The sequence below is a fragment of the Hydra vulgaris genome, chromosome 11 (genome assembly GCF_038396675.1).
Source record: "Hydra vulgaris chromosome 11, alternate assembly HydraT2T_AEP".
Classification (NCBI taxonomy): domain Eukaryota; kingdom Metazoa; phylum Cnidaria; class Hydrozoa; order Anthoathecata; family Hydridae; genus Hydra; species Hydra vulgaris.
In genome coordinates this window covers 38,745,407-38,764,667 of record NC_088930.1, presented here as the reverse complement: position 1 = coordinate 38,764,667, position 19,261 = coordinate 38,745,407, and the positions used below count along the sequence as shown (strand labels likewise).

The following is a 19,261-nucleotide window of genomic DNA, read 5'->3' as shown; positions in this document are numbered from 1 at the left end:
GTCATGTTCTAGTCATGTTCTGCTTGAGAACTGAAAGCTAACATAATTTTTGTATGCAAAATTTAATTATGCAAGATGGATCCCATGAGATAATGGGTGAATGAGATGAAAATGGATGAGATCCCATGAGCATATTGCTAATAGTCAGCATAAAGTTGCAAGATCATTTTATTTATTTAAAAAAGATTTTCTATAGTGGCTGTATAGATAATTTCACAATGAGCTAAAAAATTTATGTTTTGAGTTTTAAGATCCTAAAATCAGCTTCTCTATTAATAATCAGCTAAATTAAATCTAAATTTAGCTGATTATTAATACAGAATAAATTTTTGGGACTGTTCTTTTCTGTATCTGTTCAGTTTTATATCTTTTTTGTTTTGTAACTTTTTTGCTCTATAACTGTTTTGCTCTGTACTTTATTTATTTTCACTTTTTATTTTTCTTTATTGTATTTTCACAATACTTTATTTATTTTCATAATTTTCATTTTTCAACTATTGAGTTTTTTTATTAATTGGCAATATTTTTAGGACTTAATTTCTTTTGTTCAGGATACACCTGGCTTGATGGTTCTCCTCTTTCTTTCATTAACTGGTATACAGATTCACCCTATACAGGAGTATTGCATGTCTGTGCTGGATTGAACTTAGGAGGAAAATGGCAGGATCAACAGTGTTATTTAAGCAAAGCCTCCTTTTGCCAAGTTCCCAAAGGTTTGTCCAATAATTTTGAATTAATTTTAGTTAATACGCAGTTTTTATTTTTCATTGTATATACTTTAAAGTTTATATGTAATACATCTGAATAAAATTTTATAGTTGTTAGTTATTTAAAAAAAAAGGTTAGTTGTTAGGAATTTTTAAAAAACTATGGAAAATTGAATTAAAAAAAAGAAAAAACTCTGGTGTGTGAAATGTTGAGACAAGTGTACAAATTTTAATTTCACGTGATTTTGCTGTATAAATGTGAACATTTTGTGTGGAAAAATTTAGAACAAATTAACTGTAACAATAATGAAGTGATTTTTTAAAAACATTTCAATTTTTATTGTAAAAAATGTTCAAAGAGTTTAATGCATCATTTCATTGTGTGCATGAGTTCATTTAAAAGCTGCAAAAAGTGGGACTGAAAAAATCAAAAATTTTTCATATTTTTCAGTTTGTCTCAACATTCCCTGCACCCCTGTACCTGCACCCCCTGTACCTGCAACCCTGTACCTGTACCCCTGTAAATACCAGTTCACAATAGTGATAGAGATTAAACTAAAATCAGTTCACGTAACAGAGACTCTTCATTTTTTTTTTTTTTTTTCAGACAATTGCAAATAACATTTTTAATTAATTTCGCTAAAATAACTAAAAAATGAATGAAATAATTGTAAACAAATTTTTACTATATATATAAATCTCAATATGTAATTTATATTTACATTATATTTATATACTATTTAACAATTTATCTATTTATTTCTCTATATTAGAATCGTCCTTATTTTTATAGTTTATCTATAAATGCTAATCTCTACAGCTATTCCATATTATTTAAAAATAGTTTCTGTGATGTTTTTAAAAAAGTTAGATAATAATTAGAGGTGCCTCACAAAGGCCATAGATTAGCATATAAATGTGCGAGATTTCATTCAAAATGTGTACAAATTGACATAGCGCTCATAATTATATTTAAATATTTAATTTCTGATTAAACATTATCAGAAAGTTGAACATTATCATTGAACATTATCATTATCAGAAAGTTGAAACATTATCATTGAAAGTTGCTTAACAATATGACATTTAATTCAATTACTAAACCTAGCTTAAAAAAATTTAAAAGTTTTGAAATTTTAAACCTAACTTAAAAAAATTTAACAGTTTCAAAATTTTAAGCCAAAAAAACTGTTAAAACTTTATAAAATCAAAGAATTTTATACATAATATAAACAAATTATAAATAAGCAAATTATACATTTGAAACAAGAAAGTTAAATAGTTATATATTTTTTTTACCTTCCCAGGGCCATGAGAGCCACTACAGTTGAGGTACTTTATTGCTATTTACCTTCCCGAGGCCATGAGAGCCACTACAGTTGAGAAGGCTACTTTATTGCTTTATTGTGACTGCAAATCACTGTCAACTTTTTAACTCCAAAATATGAACTTTGACAAAAAAGACTGCAAACAAGTTGAGCGCAGTACTACAAGGAAGAAACAAGTTGAGCACAGTACTACAAGGGACATAGTAAAAATTAAACTTGGAACCTCTTGCTTATGAAGCGAGCACTCTATTACTACACCACTACCACACTTTTACCACTACTCTACTACTGTTTAAATTAAATTACAATATAAATTTAAGTCTTGAAGATAATATTCATAAACAACAAAATAAGAAGGAAGTGTTTGCAAGTTAAAAGTAAGCATAAAGAATGAGAGGAAGAACAATTGAACAAATGTACAAAATTTAATTTTTTACATTGAGTTACAATGGAGTTATTGATAAAGTTCCAAATCTTTATGACACCACTGGTGGTCAATTAAATTTTTTTAGAAATTTAACGAAATTATTTTTAAGTTATTTCAAATTTTTACTGGTGGTTGGATTAAAACACAGTATATTTTTTGTTTCAGCCTCTGCAAACACATTTTTTTAAAAATAAGTTTCCAACATTTACTTGCACCTAAAATGTTTAAAAGTTTTTGTTAGGAATCCCCAATCTTTTTATGATTTTTATAGCCTTTATTTTATCAGTAGTCTCTTAATGCAAATCAGTTGATTTATGATGTTTATTTATATACATCAATTAACTTCTGAATAAACATTTCATTAACTTTTAAATAAATTTCTGTTAACTTTTAAATAGATATTATTTATTGACTGATTTAATTTTTATATTGAGTGACAGAATAAAAATGAAAATTACGTTTTTTTTGTCTGTTGATACTATGTTCCCTGCCTCTAACTAATTAAACTTTTTTCCAGTTTATTGATAGTCAAAACAGTACTGTGTGAATATATCTGATTTTTGAACGACTCTTCTATGCGCAGTCAATATCTTAGAATTAGACAGCTTTATTATGCACAGCCAATACTTTAGAGTTAGATAGTCTTATTATGTGTAGCCAATATTTTAGAATTAGATAGCCTTATTGTTAGAAGGTTCCTCACTCTTAAACCCAAACTCATTCCTTCAAAAAAAAATTTTGTCCAATACCCTAGTTACATTTATAAACTAATTTATCTCAAACTAGCTTTTGTAAGAGAGAGCTTCATTAAGTAAGCCTTGTAATAGAACATTTAGAATTAGAATGTTTTGTCTCAGGACTGATATCTGTTTCTTCCCATAATATTTGCTTTTAGGAAAAAAAAGGTTTTCCTCAAAGGCAAATATTATGGAAAGTTCCTGTAAAAGACATAATGGTGTTTAGTAAATAAGGTGAGTATTTCTAGAAAACCAAAAGCAAGATAAATTTTTATTTTAATTGTTTCAAATTTTTTGTTGTATGTGAATATATATTTAAAATATGAAGCATAAACAACAGCTGCATACTAAATTTTTTTAAACTTAGTACACAGCTGTTATTTATGCAGCAAATGACAAAACATTTAAAGCATATTTACAAAAACGGAACAAGATGCAAACAAGTCAGATATCAATAAATTGTTGCATTGTAAAAAAATAATATTTCAATTTTTTGTTTTCATTAAAAAATAACAGTAACAACAATAAAAATAAATAAAAAAAAATAAAAAGTAAAAAGTAAATTGTAAATTAAAAAAGTAAAGTAAATTAAAAAAAAAAAAAAGATTAGCGTCACAGAAAACTGATAAATACTGCTTTAAATAATTATATATTCTGTGTTGACATTAGATACAAGAGGAGTGTTTTCACTATTGCAGGCAAATCTTATATTACAAGTTAAAGTTGTATTTACAAAGTCTAGATTTTATGGTTTTAATACGAAATCGTTTGACGTTCTTTTACTAAGTAATAGCCTGAGTTAAATCATCTTCACAACATGTACCAGATAGTGATAAAAAATTCCACTTAATATCTATTTATGATGGTTTAGGCACAAATTTTATGATAAGAGTATTCAAAACTATTATATAATATATATAATATATAATATTATATTAATAATATATATATATATATATATATATATATATATATATATATATATATATATATATATAAAATATTAATATATATATAATATATTAATATATATGTATATATAATATATATTATATTATATATATATATATATAAGAGAAAAACTATTTTTAGTTTAATAATAATGAATTTGTTTATTGAAAAACTATTCAAGATTTACATACTAATTTGAATTTTAATGTACAGAAAAATTACAACATTTTAGTTTTTGTCACAAAATGATTAAAAAGGTCTCAGATTGCTCCTACATACTAAATCATAGGTGTGCTTGCACTTTTTTTTTTTGCACATTATTATTAAAAAGTATATCTAACTGCAATTACAGGCTCTTAAGGAAGATTTTAAGTGCTCCAAAGAACAAACCACTTAATTTTTCTGCAACTTTCCCTGTTATATGCATTTAACTTTTAATTTAATGTTCTCTGCATTTAACTAGCTTTTCTATCTCATTGGTCGTAAAAAAAAGTTACAGTACAGTGTATTTAATTTTTGTTAATGAATGATAAGGGTCTTTCATAAAATATATTCTCAAATGCGTGCAAAGAGTGTGGAGTTGTTAAAAGCAACAGCTTTGTTTTGAGCACCCAATCTGCAAGTATTTATAGTGGCAGAAGCAGAGTATCAATTTCAGAATCAAAAATTCAAAAGGTTAAATACCTTTTTTGGTGAACAAAAATAACAAATGTTATTATAAATTACTGTATATACTAAATAAATATAGTTAATTATTTCCAATTATTATTTTTTCATTTTTTGCGTATTTTTTATACTTTGATTAAAAAATGTTTTTCAGTCATTTTATATATATTTAACCCATTAACAGTCCATGTTGTATTATTACGTAAACTCAAAGTGGTTTCCGAATGTCTATGCCATAATATTATGCAAACTAAAAGTGGTTCCCAAATGTCCATGGTGTATTATTACGGTTTTATGCATTTCCTTATATTTTCTTCTTGTTCATCAGTAGTTATACGTCTACTTGTCACAAAACTTATGACTACATAATTACAAAGCTTTTATTTCATTAATTCACTTTTACATGTGTTCACTTTAATTTTAAATATGACAAATAAGGAAGTTCTTTCATTGCAAAAATAATTATCAAAAAGTAAATACAAACTCATGAAAAGAGAGAAAATTATACATTTGATGAATCATTAATGAAAAGATATACTTGATGAATGATTATTGAAAATGAAAATAAAAGATTAATGCTCAAAGAAGGTGTGCGGCATTTTACAAACACAGATTCAAGATATGAGTGTGTAGAATCTACACTGTAGAATGCGATGTTGGACTTTGTGCAGCTTCGTGCTTTTCCAATTTTTATAAAAAAAGCAAGTATTACTGAATAAATTTTTAAAATTTTGTGTTTATGTAGTATGGTTTATATATTCTTAAACTTGAATAATAAGATTTTATAGTGTATAATAATGTTAAAAATAGTAAAAAATTTTATTTATTCTATTGGTAAAAAAATACGATGATTTTAAAAACACAGGACATTTAGAGACCACTTCAAAAAATAAAGTTGGACTAATAGCGACCGTATTTTAAAAAAAATACAGGACTGTTAAAAAGTTAAGTGATTTAATTTGCTAATAACACTTTTTGTTTATATAATGATAACAAAAAATAATAATTATATTATATATATATATATATATATATATATATATATATATATACACCATATAGATGTATATACACACACATACATATATATATATATATATATATATATATATATATATATATATATATATATATATATATATATATATATATATATATATATATGTATATATATATATATATATATATATATATATATATATATATATATATATATGTATATATATATATATATATATATATATATATATATATATATATATATATATATATATATATATATATATATATATATATCAGTGCATGTGTTGAATAAAATTGCCCAGCGCAATATTCCACTCTCGTAAAACTAAAATACATTATCATACAGTAGGGGGTGGGTCCAAAAATCTATATTTTTTGTTTAACCAGTTATTCTTAATTAATTTTTTTAGAAAATTTCAATAACCAATTTAACATTTGCTAATTTGTTGGTTGACTTTTTTTTATTATTTTAAAAATATAAAAATACTTTAAAACAAGATCTTAATTAATTTTTGCAACGTATTCTTTGCGTGTAAAGATACGTAACTTTGTGTTAAAATTTATACAAATTAAATTTTGATTGGATTACTTTGAATTAAAATGAATAAAATATATGTAAATGAATAAAAGTTGCGTTAAAAAAAAAAAAGTCTTATCTAGTGTAAAAATTTTTTATGATTTATTTTGATGGAAAATACTTTGGTCCTAATTTTGTAAACTTAATTTAGATACTGATCAAAATAAAAAAATATTGCAACAAGAAGTAACAAACTAATAAATAAATAATTAACTAGTAAAAAAATAAATCAAAATTAATAACTTCTTTAGAAATCTCTCAGTAGTTGCCGAATTTAATCATACAAAGTTGCCTTAACTCAGGGTTATTTTTGTACTTGTCTTTAATATAAAGTCAACAATAAGTTATTTTTTGGAAATTTTCATTAAATAAGGTTGACTGCTCAGTAGTCGTAGATGCAATTCGTATATATATGCATCAAAAAACTCGGATGATTGTATCATTCTTTCAAATATAGTTTTTCAAAACTTTTTTTTTTCAACAGAAAATAAGAAAGTATTATGGGTTTGGAAAAAGATACAATAATAGAATAACTAATGTATTATGTTTTTATTCAGGTATTCGCAATTTTAAAACAATTACAAATAACATTGAACTTAAGCATCAGTGTGGCACTTATTGCAATCAGCTTTGGAAATACAGTCGATTACAAAAATTCCTCCTGGTAATATAATTAAATATCCAAACTGTTGTGAAATCAAGATTTATGTAATTTAGAAACATTTGGAGAAATTTGTCTCATTGTTAAAAAATTTAAAAATATACATTAGTTACATTAAAATATAAATCAGTTGGAACCAGTGACAGAAATAACTGAGTCAGAGCAGGTTAGCAAATTAAAACCTGGAAGTTTCTCATTAGACATCCAAGAGATATTATATCTTAGCTTGTTTAAAATTACAAGCCAGCCCATTTATTTGTGAATCAGATGTCAATAAATATATTAAAAAAAGAAAAATCTGTTAAAAGTCTAAAATGATTGATGTTTATTTTAGTAATACAGTACTAACAGTACTGTAGCAGTGTACTGTACTGACAGTACTGACAGTAGATTATTGCAGCAAAGATCCACTTTATTTAAATTCATAATTGTTGATAAAAATTCAAAAAAAACACTATCTTATTTCTAAAGAAGAATAAGCTAATAATTTAAAGTTTCTACTTAACTTGGAAAGTCCTCAAAACAATTCACAATCACCTACAATGATTTTTTTTTTTAGTTGTTAAGGTGCTCCAAGAAGAACTAAGGGTCTTATCACAAAACACTATAGAAGAGCATTTTAAGTAGGAAGTTTAAACCTCCTTTCTTACCAATATCACTTATCTGGTCAGAGCCAACATCAAACCTCAGACCTCTTGATTCTGAGAAAGAACTCAAATCACTGCACCATGGAAGAGGAACCATGGAATGGCTATTCCTTATATGGTGTAATTTCATATATAATGCCTAATTTTTTGTTGTACTTCTAACTACACATAATGATTATGTATTTTATTGATAAAAACGAAAAGAAAAATATTTACCACAGATTCTACTTTGATAATAATGACAATATCATTTAGTTTAGCAATTAATTGTTTTGTCAAAATAATCACTTTTATTGAAATTGAAGTAGAAGGCCAAATATTTATTATGGAAGTATTAAGCAATTTGAAATCAGCATAAAAAATTATTTAAGAAAAAGTGGTTAAACTTCACAAAACCAAAAAAAGTTAATTTTAGACCCAAAAAAAATGTTACTGCAGCTTTGGTATTAAGTGAAAACAATGAAATATTGCCAATTATTTATTTACATAGTTGAAATTTAACTTTTTTTATTTTGGAGTTGAATTAAGATGCTTGATTGCAGACATTCTAAACAACAGAAAAGTTTTTAATTTAATTTAAGATAAATAATAGTTAAAAATAATAATAAAAGATCAAGAATATTTCTTTTATTTACAAAATATGTGAAATATTGAAAACAATAAAGCAAAAGAATCTTACGTTTTCACAAAATCTTGTGGTTTATAACTTTTGAGTTTTCAAAATATAATCAAGTTTAAGTTTTTAAATTAAAATTTTCTATTTTCATTGGGACAAACATGTTTTCAAAATAGTAAACATTGCATTCTATCTGTTAGCAGTAATGACTTAATAACTTTCCATTTATTGTTTGCACAAAACAGAAAACTGTTTTCTAATTTAAACTGAATGCGCGGTTTAATTATTATCAAGTTAATTATTTTTTATATACTTGATTATATACTTAATAAATATATATTAGACTTACATAATATACTTATATTAATATAGTATATATTAGTGTAAGTATATATATGAAGGGCTTATAGTGAAACAATGACAAGCCACAAAAACAAATATTTGAGAAAAATGACTTTTAATTTTATTTTAAATCTATAAAATCAGTGCTTACCTATTATTCTCTCAAATTTATACATCATAAAAATACTAATGGATATTATATATTGGACAAAAAAAATATTAAAAATTGCGTATACTATTTATGATTATAAAAATGATAATAACTCATTTAAAAAAAAAGTGTGGCTTGTCATTGTTTCACAATAAACCCTTCATATATACTTATACAAATATAATATATAAATAACTTATATAGACATATATATTTAGAAATGTGTTTGTTATATTAGTAAAAACTAGGTCATGAAGGCATTAAATTAGTGACGTAACATTTTTTCTTTTTTTGTTAGTGAGCACACTTTCAAAAGTTTCAATAAACAATACGTATAACAAACAATAATAAACAGCAGAATCCCATTAACTGGATTACTCTAACTAAAGATTACTATTTCCAACTTAACGAATTAAGCAAAACTCTCCATGTCACAGTGGGTCAGAAGCTGGCAAAACCATACAAAAAAATTTTGAAATTTTGAAATTTTGAAAAAGGCAAATTTTGCTCAATATATTAATAAGCCAGAAATTATATTTTATTAAAAAATAATTTTTCAATAAAACGCCATATTTGTTGTTTAAATATTTCCTTAAATACTTTTTATCAATAACAACAAAAAAGTGTGAAAATTTTATTTTTTTTACATCTTTTGAAAACTTTGATTTCTTATTTTAAAGAAGTTTAAGTTTATTTTTTAACTTATAAATGACTTATATAGTATTTTGTTAATATTTAAATCACATTAAAAAAATATATTTTTTGCATTTCATACAAATATTTTCAACAATGCAAACATCAATAATTTTGAGTTATAAGTTTTTATTTTTTTCAAAAATATCATTTAAAACCATCTGATCAAACCGCTTAAAAAAACCTGTATCAACCGCTTAAAATGATATATAATTGAATACCAATATGATATTGATCTTGTGGTATAAAAATTGGCTGCCTATAGCTGCCTAAACGAATACACTTTTAGATTCAATTAACTACATCCACGTTTCTTGTTAATGCGTTTTTGATCGATAACAAAAAATTTAAGAAGATTTGAAATTTAAAAACTGCAGTTTGACTTTATAATAATTTTTATTAAAGTCATAAGTTTAAAATTAAATATTTTTGTATTTTTTAATTGCTTTCCAGTAACTTCCTCGTATTTGCTCAATGAACATTTAGATCCATTATTCCTAATTTTTTATGCTACCGTTTTAAAGTAATAAAAACTCAGAGACTGATAAAATATGAATTATATAATGGAAAATAATTTACTACAAAATAATGATTTACATGCAAAGATTTTGAGTTTTGTTTCCCAAAGCAATTTTGAAGAACCTAATGATAACTTGTCAATTATTTCGAAATTCATTTACCAAGCTAAAAAAAAGTGGAAAAAATCGAATAGAACAAATGCAGTTTTTGAAAAAAGATATAAAGTTTGGTTAAACCAAACTATATTTGACTGCAAAAAAAAAAATCAAAACAAAAACCTGTGGTATGTTTACTTTAACTATGTGTAAATTTATTATAATGTGTATAATTTATTTGTATTATTATTACGGCGATTTAATAATTGATAAAATAATATTATACTTTAAGTTGGACGCCCTTCGATTTTGTTTGAAGATGTGTCTGTGAGAACTAAAGATTGCATAATTAAAGAGCTTTTGAGTAAATATAATTTAAACGAACTTTTATATGCAGCAAGTAAAAGTTTGAAAAGGGATAAAAGGTTTATAGAAGTAAAAGTGGTTAAAAAAAATATACAACAAAGAATTATCGACAAAATCACTTACTTCAGAACAATCATTAGCGCTCGTCTTCGATGCTAATTTATCCAAAGAAACTTATCAGCATTTAAGAAACAATGCTCTTCCATTCAGCTCTCTATACCCATCCTATCATATTGTAAAAGAGGTTAAAAATAAATGCTACCCTGAAAACATTCAGGTCAATGACTACTCTGCAGAGGTTCCATTACAAGCTCTTCTTTTTCATACTGCATCAAGAATATGTTCAGCTTATAGTGTTGTGTTAAATTCACCTGTGCTTAAAGATTGTACTAAACTATTTATAATATACAAAGCTGGTTTTGATGGTGCAACAGGACAATCTGTTTATAAACAACTGTCAGATGTTTCTAGTGAACTTCATACAGATGAATCACTTTTCATAACTTGCTTGGTTCCTTTAGAACTATATTGTTTCAAAGATGACAAAAAACAGGTTGTTTGGATAAATCTGAAACCATCATCAACTAATTACTGCAGACCTCTGAGATTTAAATATAGAAAAGAATCAAATGAAGTAATTCTTGCAGAATATGAGTCAATTATGGCTTCTATTAAAGAGATAACATTATCTGTTGTACCTGTTTTATTGGAGGTTGGTACAACAAAGGAAGTTGAAATACAATATATTGTAAATTTAACAATGATAGATGGAAAAATTCAAACTATTATTTCCACAGCAACCAACTTATACCAATGCTGTTCAGTGTGTAGTGCATCTCCAATCGAAATGAACAATTTATCTTTAGTTGTTCAAAAGAAAACTTTAGAAGGCAATATAAAACATGACGTTTCAACTTTGCATGCTTGGATAAGGTTTTTAGAATGTATGCTCCATATCTCTTATAAGATGCCGATTATGAAGTGGCAGGCTAGAAATCAAGACGTAAAAAATATTGTTAAACTGAAAAAGCTTGAAGTCTGTGCTGAATTTCGAACAAGGATAGGTCTTGTCATAGACCAACCGAGAATAGGTGGGTCAGGTAAATCAAACGATGGCAACACAGCTAGGCGATTTTTTCAGCAATACAATGTCTCAGCTAGTATAATGAACATCGATGTAGATCTTATGAAAAGGCTTCATATTATTCTGGCCACAATATCAAGTGGTTATGAAATTAACTCATCCAAATTTAAAACATTCTGTTGGGAAACTGCTTCGCTCTATGTATTCCTGTACCCTTGGTATCCTATGAACCAAACACTTCATAAGATTTTGATTCATGGCTATGAAGTCATCAAACTATTTACTCTTCCATTAGGTATATTTTCTGAAGAGGCTCAAGAGGCTATCAATAAGGTTTTTAAGATTTTTTGTGAAAATTTTACAAGAAAATGCGATCGGAAAAAAAACAATATAGACCTTTTGTTGGGTAAAAACGGAATTTTTTATAAATAGAAAATAAATAAGTTTTTTAATAATTTGCGTAATTATGTAATAAAATTTGAAGTTTTTCAAAAACAAATGTTATTTTTTCCACAAATTATGTTTTTCAATATAATAAACTGTTTCTAATTAAAAAAAAAAAAAAAAATTTTGGTTTTAGAGGTTTTGGCTAGAAAATGTCACTTTTGACCCACTGTGCATGTGTAAGACCTTTCGAAAATGTATGTATGTATATATATATACATATATATATATATATATATAATATATATATATATATATATATATATATATATATATACATATATATAAATATATATATATATATATATATATATGTATATATATATATATATATATATATATATATATATATATTTATATGTATATATATATATATATATGTATATATATATATATGTATATACATATATATATATATATATATATATATATATATATATATATATATATATATATGTATATATATATATATATATGTATATATATATATATGTATATATATATATGTATATACATATATATATATATATATATATATATATATATATATATAATATTTATATATATATATATATATATATATGTATATATATATATATATATGTATATATATATATATGTATATATATATATGTATATACATATATATATATATATATATATATATATATATATATTTATATATATATATATATATTTATATATATATATATATATACACAAATAAAATTTAAAAAGCAAAAAAAGTTATGAAAACACATAATTAACTCCATAACTCTTTTTTTTAGCTATTTAAAAATATTTTTAGGCAAAAAAGTTATAAAAAAAAATCATTTTATAATACCATAGCATGATTTTTAAGTTCTAAAGGTTGTATAAACGTGTTTTGATGTTTATTTACAGTCCTGTTGTGTAGCATTAAAAATCGTATCGTAAAACCACAATTGAGAACTTTGATAATGCTATCGTGCATTTTTTTAACATAATTTACATGGTTTTTATTATTCATTTATACTTTTTTTCTTGCATCATTGATTGCGTTGTTTTATTTATTGTTTTCTAATATTGGATTTTTTATTCACTGACATGGTTACAACCATCACAACAACAACAACAAAAACATAAAAATGCTTGTAAAACTTTAAGTAAAAACTATAAAACTCAGCATATAATAATATCGATATGTGCTAAATATACACACCAAATGTTTTTTGTTTTTATACTATGCTATTTGCTGCATTAAGTTTGACAAAGTTGTTTTGTTCAGAAGTGGTTAAAAGTAAATGTCACGACCATTACACTATGAAAAGTTAATTTTTGAAAAAAGCTTATGACTTTAATGCTGTAACTTTTGTATACTTAATTATAAGATAGTATTTAAGATTTCTGGAAAGTTTCAATTCATTTCCATTTTTGATTCATTTTTAATAGCTGAATAAGTGTCAAATGTTAAGACCCTTACTCTCGCGGAGTTGCCCATTTATATATATATATATATATATATATATATATATATATATATATATATATATATATATATATATATATATATATATATATATGTATGTATATATATATATATATATATATATATTATTATTATTATTACTATTGTCATATTATATTATGATGAGGAACTTATTAATGCTCATTCGAGTGTGTTTGACATGTTACTCTAGGCAGCCATTGCAACCAAGGTGATTGCGAGTAAAGAGTAGTGCTTTGTTTTATAAGATAAAAAAAGTCAACAAAAGTGTATGCAAATATCTAACTTACGTAAACTTTAATTTACGTAATGTTAAAAACATACTAAATCATACATCAAGTTTTTTAGTTTTACTTTCACTTAAAAATTGCATTGCGGCAACATCTTAAGATTTGATCTGTAGCACTAATTTCCGTTTTATAAAGTCTTTTATTTGTTATATAATTTTAGAATTTTCTTTAGACAATATGCCTGTGTGACCAAGTGGTTAGCATGCAGGGCTTCTACTTCAGAAAGTCCAGATTCAATTCTTAACACCAGCGGTTTTTTTTTTTTTTAATCTTTCTCGATTTTTCTAAAATACAAGGTAAAACGTTTTTGATGAAAGAAGTTTGTTTTGAAAGAAAGAAAGTTGTTTTATTATTTAACTTTTTTATTATTTACTATAAATTTTAAATTAAATTTATAGTAAATAATAAAAAAGTTAAAAATACATAATATTAAGGTTAATATTAATAATATTAAGGTAATAAGAAAATTTAAAATTTTACAGCTATTTTACCACACCCTGATAAAATTCTAAACTAAGTGCGCAACAATGACAGAATTTAGATAACTATCAAAATAGTATTATACTTCGTATAATATTGGAGTCAACTCGGGCGCTTTTAGCTAATAATGAACGAGGCATTTTTGGTGAAGTTTTTGTATTTCTTACATTACATTTCCTACCAATTGTTAATTGATAATGCAGATGGACACAATTAAAAACTATTGAAAATTGTCATGTTTTGTTAATTTGTTAATTAATGTGTAAAAAAAAAATCTTTTGTTTTACAAAGCTCTATTAGGCATTTTTTTGAATCCACAATCCATAATTCGTATTTTGTCTATGTGAACGATACAAATATCTAACGTCTAAACTTCATGTTATGTAAATTATTAAAAGTTATATCAAATTTTACTGATTTACTTTTATTTGAAGATTTCTTTGCAGCAATATCTCCTTAACTTTGATTTATAGCATTTATGTGCCGCTTTATAATATTTAATAATTTTTTTGTTTATTAAACAGTGATAAAAGGTGATATAGCATGCGAAAGATGTTGAAGTGCTTGATTTTTTTTTAAATCTTGTTGAATTTTCTAGAATACAAATTAAAACATTTTTAAAGGTCTATAAATATTATATGCATAACATATATGAAGATTTTATATACTATAACAAACAAAAGTGAGAGAATTTTTTAAAAAGCCTTTTAAAGTTTTTAAAACATTTAAAGCTTTTAAAAATTTCTAAAAACCTGAAAACACCATTGAAAGCTTGTTTTTCATATGTCACGATACAGGTTTTTATTAATGTGCTTAAATAATTAGTCAAGTCTGCGTGTTTAACACACCTTAAAGAGACAACTTTCTTATAGAAAAAAAATTTCACATGCAAACTTTCTTCAAAATTAACAAGAATCCTAACAAGCTTTCTAACAAGCTTTTTTTCATAGCTTTAAAAAGTAAACAATAAGTGTAGCTTTTCTATATGTATATAGTTAATTTTCTACCACTTACTAAAAGATATTGAAGTAAGGAATAGAAAAGGTCGGTGTGGAATAGATTTACCAAGACCCCTATTTACGGGTCCAGACAGCTAATTATTATTATTATTACTATTATTATTATTATTTTCATATTTTTTTAATTATTATTATTGTTAGTACTATTATTGTTCTAATATTATTATCTTATTGAGCTAACTACTCTACCTATTAATTTTGAAGGAAAAATATTTTCAACTACTGCAGCTCCTCCAGCAACTCCCACTCAAGGTGATTTTTATATGAAATTTGTATGAAAACAATCCTGTTTGTTAGTTTTTTTTATTTATATATATTTTTTTGGTTATTAATGTTTTATATAAATTCATTTTTTGTTAAAGATCCTTCCATTTGTTTACCTGATTGGAAGTTATTTGACAAAAACTGCTACTTCTTTTCGAAAGGCCTAAATGTAGACTGGCACAAAGCAAATTTAGCTTGCCAAAATTCTAGTAGCAATCTAGCAAGTGTTTTAAATATGGATGAAAATAAGTTTATTGCATCAGAAATAAAACGGTAATAACTTAAAAATAGTATGCTAATATTAATAATACATTTTTGAGATTATAAGTATTTACATTAAAAATGTATTTAATATTAATTTACATAAAAATATACAAAAACAGTTTAACACATTTGTACTGCAGTGGCCATGTTTATTTTTTGTTTTTGTTAAAATACAATTTTTTTAAATACATTTCTTATTGTAACTAAATACAATATTTTATTATTACAAATATTTTATATTTAATTTTGGTTTTAATCATTATTTACATCAATTTTTTTTGACTATATATGTATATATATATATATATATATATATATATATATATATATATATATATATATATATATATATATATATATATATATATATATATATATATATAAACAAAGTATTTTCAAGAGAGTCGAGTAATTATCTTGAAAAATAAATTATTTTTTATAGATTATTCCTTACTATTTGTTTAATGAGGTATTTTAGCAAAAGTTTGCAAAGTAAGCAAAATATCATTCATTAAGATTAAAAAGAATTCCAAAGCACCGATGTTAGAGGAAAAAACTTGATGAATAAAAGGTTTTTTAGCCTAAAGAAGCATTTACAGTAAAAGAATGCTGAATGATGAGTGTTGAGAGGTTAAGTTTATGTTAATGGAACAAATGATGATAGTTTGTATGAGTAGTGACGTGGTAATAATTGCAGAAAAGAAAGAGAGATGCAACCTTATGATGATGAGACAGAGGCTTAAGCATGGCAGCTAGAGCAGGTCTAACAATATTTACATTTGGTGTTTTAGACCTAAAAGAGAGAAGGCCTTATTAGAATTACAAGTTCAAATATGACAACAGTATTCTATACAAAGAAAAAAAAAAGATTTATAGAGGTAGAGAATAGAATCATGAATCAGAAATTAGTGAGTGTGATAAATGAAAACAAGTTTGGCTGATGGTATCTTTGCAATTGATTATATATATAGTTTCCATGAGTGAAAAATAATCAGTGTCTTAGTAAGAGTTTGCAATTCATCAATACATCACAATAATTCATCAAAAAGATGAATAATATAGGCTACTTTTAGTATTAATACTATTAATATGAATATTGATATTATTGATATAAATGTTAATATAATTAATTAATAATATTAATTAGATTGATATAGATTAGGAATAGGATTGTTAGTATAGATTAGGAATCTGACAAAGTTTGTAAAAGAAGATTAAGATGGTTTGGGTATGTTGAGCAATGAGGATGCAGATAATTCATGTATCAGCATGTAGAGAGGAAAGAAGATTCTCAAGATTTACACTAGTAGCATAAATTATGAAGACTAAAACAAAATAATAATGATGATGAAAATGATGATGATGATGATGATGATGATGATGATGATAATGATGATGATGATGATGATGATGATGATGATGATGATGATGATGATAATGATGATGATGATGATGATGATGATAATGATGATGATGATGATGATGATGATGATGATGATGATGATGATGATGATGATGATGATGATGATGATGATGATGATGATGATGATGATGATGATGATGATGATGATGATGATGATGATGATGATGATGATGATGATGATGATGATGATGATGACAACGACCATAGATAAATTCAGTATTTTCACTTTTTATTGTTTATGTAGATTAATTTTCCGTATTGCATTTTCGCTTTTGTTTTTGCATAAGTGGTATCATTTTTGCAACCAAGAGAGAACACAGAACCATGGATACAACATTTCAATACACCAGTAAACCATCGCCGGAAATAAAGGAGAGTATTGTTTATCAAGGGCAACTTCCATATAATGTGTGACATAACTATTCTGTTATAATGGTTAACAAGTTAGTTGTTAAATGATAGGATTAAAATCATCTTGTCTTACTGCTGGTTGTTAACCATTAAGTTCTCTCATTGACTACTGAGATTATGTTGAGAATTTAGATAATCTCAACATACTATCTCAAGATATTCTCAATATACTTTACTAATATACTGTATTTTATTGATATACTTAAGATGAGATATTAGAAGTTGGTTAATTAAAACAAAAACAATTTAGGTATTTAACAGTGGATTACCCTGTTTCTTTGGGGTGACAGGAAGAGTGTAATCATTAGATTCGAGAGATGAATTAGAGGAAAAGTTTTTTGCTATTACTAAATAGTAATCCTTGAGAAACATAATATGATCAGACCTGTGTTATAGAGATGGAATGTTAGAATTGTCTCATATAATGACATTGTTAAAGATCTTTAGAATCTAACTTCTGAAATAAAATGCACAGTTTAGTAATCCGGGAAGTATAGACCTTAGCAAACTTTTTTTTTTTTTCCGTTTTTCTGATTCCCTCCCATAACAAGACTGCAAAGCAACCACTATTAAGTTGGGAGTTATTAGTTATTGAGTCAAGGAAACTTAGGCAGTCAGTACCTTTTTACATAGTTTACTTGCAATTATAAAAAAAAGTTTGTTGAAAAAAAAGCTTTTTAGCTGGGAGATGAAAACCAACCCAAAGGCCATCACAACCCAAGTACCATTACAACGAAAATCATGGCAAAAATTCCAGTTAGCTAGTCGTAAGAAATGTGATGATAAAGTGATTTAGTATAAGTACAAGATATTTATCTTGTTTTAATAAAATCATTTTTTGAGCTGATTTCACCAAATGCGAGGCAAAACTGTTTCTAAAATTTAATTTAAGTTTTTTTTTATTCAATAATTTAGTATTTTATATTTTTCTTGGAACATAATTTGAAAAACATGATAACTACAATATTTTTGTAAAGAACATGAATTTATATTTCTAATTGAAATCCAGTGTTTATGTATATACAGATAAATATATTTATAATATATTTATCTGTATTAGTTACATATTTGTGCGCATGAGTATGTGTATTTACCATAATAACATTGCAGGCGTGGTATGCAAGACCCATACATTGGCCTAAATGACATGTTTCATGAATCTGGCTTTCAGTGGGTAGATGGATCAGTTTCAATTTTCTTCAATTTTGATATAGCCCAACCAGATGATTGGCATGGGATGGAAGATTGTGTTGAATTTAGATCATCAGGATTCTGGAATGATGTATCATGCAACCTGCTAAAGCCTTATGTTTGTAAAAAGTCAAATAGTAAGTATTGTTATTTTTGTTAAGTTTATTATTTTTGGTTTTATATGTTTCCCCCTCACAACTTATTTTGACACTTTTATACTAATTTGAGGTTTAGTCCACACATTAATGATTCTTTTATCTCTCAGTTTATATATATATATATATATATATATATATATATATATATATATATATATATATATATATATATAAGTATATAAGTATATAGAATAAATACAAAAATCTAAAGAGAAAAATTAACTTGTTACTAAGCAACTAA

At 24.7% G+C, this 19,261-nt stretch overlaps 1 protein-coding gene across 1 annotated transcript in view; it reads left to right on the top strand.

Moving 5' to 3' along the window:
- Positions 1 to 19,261, top strand: part of LOC100215503 (uncharacterized) — a 208,094-nt gene that overhangs the window by 157,454 nt on the left and 31,379 nt on the right. Inside the window, exons 77-80 of the mRNA XM_065809523.1 lie at positions 552 to 713; positions 15,514 to 15,561; positions 15,672 to 15,846; positions 18,782 to 18,999. Of these exons, the coding sequence (XP_065665595.1) occupies positions 552 to 713; positions 15,514 to 15,561; positions 15,672 to 15,846; positions 18,782 to 18,999 (603 nt within the window). The remainder of the gene's footprint in view (positions 1 to 551; positions 714 to 15,513; positions 15,562 to 15,671; positions 15,847 to 18,781; positions 19,000 to 19,261) is intronic.